Source organism: Pongo abelii, chromosome 18, assembly GCF_028885655.2.
Source record: "Pongo abelii isolate AG06213 chromosome 18, NHGRI_mPonAbe1-v2.0_pri, whole genome shotgun sequence".
Lineage (NCBI taxonomy): Eukaryota > Metazoa > Chordata > Mammalia > Primates > Hominidae > Pongo > Pongo abelii.
This window is the reverse complement of record NC_072003.2, coordinates 84,024,360-84,030,359: the sequence shown is the minus strand read 5'-3', so window position 1 is coordinate 84,030,359 and position 6,000 is coordinate 84,024,360. Positions and strand designations below refer to the sequence as shown.

General features: G+C 50.2%; 1 protein-coding gene across 1 annotated transcript in view; it reads left to right on the top strand.

The window, feature by feature from the left end:
• The first annotated feature begins 4,983 nt into the window (after positions 1-4,983).
• The window catches only part of COTL1 (coactosin like F-actin binding protein 1), a 52,495-nt gene continuing 51,478 nt past the window's right edge, over positions 4,984-6,000 (top strand). Inside the window, exons 1-2 of the mRNA XM_024233379.3 lie at positions 4,984-5,285; positions 5,541-5,623. Of these exons, the coding sequence (XP_024089147.2) occupies positions 5,209-5,285; positions 5,541-5,623 (160 nt within the window). The 5' untranslated portion in view covers positions 4,984-5,208. The remainder of the gene's footprint in view (positions 5,286-5,540; positions 5,624-6,000) is intronic.

Here is a 6,000-nt window from a genome sequence, read left to right as displayed (position 1 = left end):
AGAACCAGTGACCCTCTTTGGATGAGGAAGCTGCTCTGAACATGAAACTTTCACCTGGAGGAAGACAGAACAGAGAGGACCACCTTTTCCAGAACAAATTTTCTTACATGGTCTGTGCTTGGTTCATTTACATTCCATGCCTGCCCCCTACAGGCAAGTAAGTTTGTGACCCCCCCACTTGGACACGAAATAGGCTCAGTGCCAGGAAAGAATGAATAAATGGATGGATGAATTTACAGCACTTCCCAATTCCTTTTTTTTTTTTTTGAAACAGGGTCTTGCTCTGTCGCCCAGGCTGGAGTGCAGTGGCCTGATCATAGCTCACTGAAGCCTTGATCTTTTTTGGTTCAAGCAATTTTCCCACCTCAGCCTCTCACGAGTTGGGATTACAGGCACCTGCCACCATACCTGACTAGCTTTTATTTTTATTTTTATTTAGAGACAGGGTTTTGCCATGTTGACCAGCCTGGTCTCCAACTTTTGGGCTGAAGCAACCCTCCTGCTTCGGCCTCCCCAATTGTTGGGATTACTGCGCCTGGCCTACTTCCCCAGTTCTTAACCCAGTGCATAGCACTGTCAAATACTTTGATTTCTCTTAAAGAAACATGAATTGAATTAGATTGTTTTACATCACATGGATTGCAATTTAAACAAATATTTACACAGAATATTTATTTCTGATATGAGGTTTATTTTTCTCCTTTAGCCGGGCAAATGGACAGCAAGGTGCTCAAAATCAGGGTTCTCTTTCAAACCAATCCCTTATACTTTCGGTCCGGTAGAGGGCGATCGCAACAATGACTAGAAAGAGAACAGCAATGAAAGGAGGACTGAAGTGGGGCTTCCCAGTTCCTAGCACATTCATGGGATTCCTCCAGGAACGCTGAACCATGGAGACTGAGGATCGAATTCAGTATGGCAGCCACGTTTTTGGGTGGTAGTTTAGCATTCTGAACAGATAATACGTTCACGTGGTTGAGAACTAAACTAAAACAGGAAGGTATATGGTAACACCCACCACCCCCCCACCCCAATCCCTAACTAACCCTTTTTGCCTGACTTTCTGCTTCACCTCCTCCACAGGTACTGTTAGTTTTCTCTTGTGTTCTTTACCAGAAGTTTTAATGCCAATATAAACAACTGCAAGCCGGGCACAGTGGCTCACGCCTGTAATCCCAGCACTTTGAGAGGCCGAGGCGGGTGGATCACTTGAGGTGAGGAGTTCGAGACCAGCCTGACCAACATGGTGAAACCCTGTCCCTACTAAAAATACAAAAATTAGCCGGGCGTGGTGACGTGCACTGTAGTCCCAGTTACTCAGGAGGCTGAAGCAGGAGAATCACTTGAACCCGGGAGGCAGAGATTGCAGTGAGCCGAGATCGCACCACTGCACTCCAGCCTGAGTGACAGAGCGAGACTCCGTCTGAAAAAAACAAAACAAAACAAATACAATATTAACACCCCACCCCATTTTACCCAAAAGGTAGTATTGTTCTGAACACACTATTCAGTAGCTAGCTTTGCTTATTCATGATCTATCTTGTAGAATGTTCCATATCAGCATCTAGAGAGGGTCCTCATCCTTTCTTTCTTTTAGAGCTTCATAGTCCTGCATGGTTCACCAGCGTTATTATCTATTCGTCTAGCCCCTCATTGATGGGGACTCAGGTTAGCCCTCACCTTCTGCCTTAAAAATAAAGCTCAATGAATAACCCTGGATATATTTTGCACACATACAAGTGTATCTATTATCTATAGCAGTGACTTTCAGCCCCAGCTGAACATAAGCATCACCCAGGGGGCTTTACAAAAATCCCCATACAGGTGGTGCACACTTCTAATCCCAGCACTTTGGAAGGCCGAGGCGGGTGGATCACTTGAGCTCGGGAGTTCCAGACCAGCCTGGGCAACATAGTGAAAACCTGTCTCTACAAAAAAAATACAAAAATTAGCCAGGTGTGGTGGCACGTGCCTGTAGTCTCAGCTACTTGAGTGGCTGAGGTGGGAGGATCGCTTGAGCCTTGGGAGGTCAAGGCTGCAGTGTGCTGAGATTGCACCACTGTACTCCAGCCTGGGTGACAGAGTTTTTTGAGGCAGGCAAGACCCTGCCTTAAAAATAAATAAATAAATAAATAAATAAAGGCCGAGTGCGGTGTCTCACGCCTGTAATCCCAGCACTTTGGGAGGCCGAGGCGGGCCGATCACGAGGTCAGGAGTTCAAGACCAGCCTGCCAACATGGTGAAACCCCGTCTCTACTAAAAATACAAACATTAGCCAGGCATGGTGGTATGCACTTGTAACCCCAGCTACTCAGGAGGCAGAGGTTGCAATGAGCCGAGATCACGACATTGCACTCCAGCCTGGGCAATAGAGTAAGATTCCGTCTCAAAAACAAAAAAAAAAGCAAAAAAAACCTCCATACCCAGGGCATATCTCAGACCAATTATATCAGAATGTCTGGGTGTGGGATCAGGAGACCCTGGTGATTCCCATGTCCAGCCAGGGCTGGGCACCACTGACCCTATAGGGTAAATGGATTGATCAAGGGCACACAGACTTGTAAATTTGCTAGACATTGCCAACTGGCCTCCACAGCTGCTCCATGGGGGTTGTGTCAATTCACACTCCCACCAGCAATGTACAAGAGGGCCTGGATCTTCACAGCCTCCCCAGCAAAGTGGACTTGTCAAAGTTTTTTATTTTTGCCAACCTGCTAGTTTATTTATTTATTTTTTAAAGGTATCTCAATTTTGCTTTAATTTGCATTTCTCTTACTAGGAGTTGAGGTTGAGCATCTTTTCGCATGTTTAAGATCATTTAATCTGTCTGGTCATATTCTGTGCCCATTGTTCTTTTCATTTTCTTTTTTTTAAGGTTGACTTATCTATATTTTAGCAAGACTAATTCTTTACTTGAGTTGCAAACACTTTTTACTGCTTTGTCTTTTTATTTTTACACTTTGCAAGAGGTGGTATGGTATGGTTTTGGTTTTGTTTTCTTTTTCGTGGATCACTTTTTATATGTTTGAATGTATTCATCTTTTCAATGGCTTTTGGATTTGGATTTGGGTAACATGGTTTACAGTTAGAAGGAAGCTCCCCATATTTTCTTCTGGCACTTTTGTGATTTCCTTTTTTTGAGACAGAGTCTCGCTTTATCGCTCAGGCTCGAGTGCAATGGCGCGATCTCAGCTCACTGCAACCTCCGCCCCCCGCCCCGGGTTCAAGTGATTCTCCTGCCTCAGCCTCCCAAGTAGCTGGGATTACAGTCGTCCACCACCACCACGCCTGGCTAATTTTTGTATTTTTAGTAGAGATGGGCTTTCGCCATGTTATCCAGGCTGGTCTCGAACTCCTGAGCTTATGAGATCCTCCCACTTCAGCCTCCTAAAGTGCTGGGATTACAGGCGTGATCCACTGCGACTGGTCTGATTTCCTTTATTTGTGTTTAAATTTTTGATCCTTTTGGAATTTTCCCTGATCAAAGGATCCATCTTTGTTCTTCTTTCTAATGGCCAATTGTCCCATTACCCTTATCAAGGAGTTAGGTAGGAACCGCTTTGTGGGGCATGAAATGAGAATTTCTTTTTGTCTTATTTATAACAGCATCTGCCTCTACTGTTCTGAAACTGTGTTCCTGTCCACCCACCCATTCAACTACCCATTGATTGACTGATTGATTCATTCAATTTCTTGTTTTTGTTTCTTTGCTTGTTGAGAATTCTAATATTAATTGGACATTGTCCCTGACTTTTTGGGTTTCTATTTAGGATTTGTTTTTATCACTTAATAACCAACAATGATGACATTTTATCGAATGTCTAGTATATTTGTTCCACGTATCATTTCAATTAAACTTAAAACAAAGCAATGATGTCAGTTATACTATTTTTCCCATTTGAGGAGTCATTTAAAAGAGGTTTTGAGGCTTTCCAATGGCCCCCAGTTGGAAAGTGGCAGTACTGGATGCAATTCAAGAGCCCAGTCTTCAGGATCCTGCCTTTTTACCTACCTGGGCGCTGTGACTGGTCTCTGTGGAATGGCTGGATGAGGGAATGAATGAATGAGTCAGTGAAGGAATGAGGAAGACAGAATCAGTCAGCTCTTTCTTTCAGAGGAGACCAAAGGGAGAGGTTAAGATAGGAATGCAAATGACCAGAATCCAGAGTAAACGAGAGCCCACCAGCGTTTTGGAAGCAGTCCACTTTCTACCCCCTCCTATTTAAAATCCTTCATTCTTTCCAATTCCTCCCCACCTAGAATCCATGGAACCAAACGCTGGGTAGGGACAGTGGCCAGCCTGTCTCCTTGGGTTCGATGCATTACATCATCCACGTGGAGGTCCCCTGTGGAGCTCCGCAGCCCTGCAGCCTCAGGGGCAGGGGGGTGGGGAGAATGAGGAAGGGGGAGAGGGGGAATAGGAGGAGGGAGTAGGGGACAGGGAGGGAGGAGATGCCAGGAGGGTAAGTGGAGAAGAGGGAGGGGAAGCCAGGGGGAAGCAGGGGAGGGGATGAAGGAGGAGGAAAGAAGAGAGCTTGGGTAGAAGGAAATAGGGAGGATGGAGAAGTTTTGGGCTGGGATAGGCAAGAAGAGGGAGGAGGAGAGAGGAAGAAGAATACAGGGGGAAGGGAGAAAGAGGGGGAGGGAAGGAAGGGGGAAGAGGTCAGGGAACTGGGGGAAGCAAGGAGTGGGGGGAAGAAGAGGAAGGAGGAGGGAAAGGAGGAAGGCGGGGTGGGAAAGGGGGTTGGGGTGGTGGGAGTTTCCAGGGAGGGGTCGGGAGGGGAGGAGAGAGAAGAGGGATGCTGGGGGAGAAGAGAGCGGGAGGGAGGAGGGAGAGTAAGAGGGAGGAGGCAAAGCCCCTACTCCAGCCTCCACCGCGGAGTTGCGCAAGCCTTCCGGTCTGGGATTGGCCGCCAGAGAATCAAGACGCTCCGCCCCCGCAGCCCGACGGCCAATGAAGAGGCGGGCTGCGGCCTGGGAGGCCAATGGGCGCGGGGGGGCGGGGCGGGCCACGGCCTGGGGTCCCCGCGCGCTCTCGGTGCGCAGTGGAAGTCGCCGCCGCGCTCGGAGCTCCCAGGAGCCGCGTCGCCGTCGCCACCGCCGCCAGCCCGTGCGCCCTCGGCGCGTACCCGCCGCGCTCCTATCCCCGCCGCCGGCCAGGGGCGCGCTCGGCCGCCCCGGACAGTGTCCCGCTGCGGCCCCGCGGCGATGGCCACCAAGATCGACAAAGAGGCTTGCCGGGCGGCGTACAACCTGGTGCGCGACGACGGCTCGGCCGTCATCTGGTAGGAACTTTTCATTCCTCTCCACGCCCCGCTCCCCGGGCTCGCGCGGGGCCTCGTGCACCGAGCCGGCCTCCAGGCGGGACGGATTCTGGGCCTCCCGCGCTGTCTTCCTCGCCTTATTCCGGGACGGCGGGCCAGGCCCCCGCGGGCTTCTCCGTGGCCAGCGCGTCTGTTAGATTGTCCTCTGCAAGCGCCGCGTCTCGCGGCCACCAGCGCTGATGTGTGTGTGTGTTTTTTTCTTCTCCCAACCCAAAGGGTGACTTTTAAATATGACGGCTCCACCATCGTCCCCGGCGAGCAGGGAGCGGAGTACCAGCACTTCATCCAGCAGTGCACAGGTAGGGAGGCGCGCCTGCCGGGCGGATGCGCGGTCGCTGGGAGGTTGTCTGCACCCGGGGAGCCCTGGCCAGAGCGAACCCGGGAGGAACCGGTGGCCACATGGGGTGCCCCTGGCGCATGGCGTGGGAGGAACCCGATATGAGCGTTTTAAGGCCTCATAAAACCTTCTCCCCTCTGGACATCCGAAGCAACAGAAGTGACCCACCTGCCTCCGTCATCCCACAATGCCTTCTCCAGGCGGTGCAGTTCTTTTGCCCCCTGCGGTTCACTGGTTTTTCCAAGGTCAACTCCTGTGTTTCCAAATTCCAGTGTCCAGCTCTTCCCACTGTCCCCTTTGATCAGTCACTGAGCCCAAATGCGAACAGGCTAGGGGGCT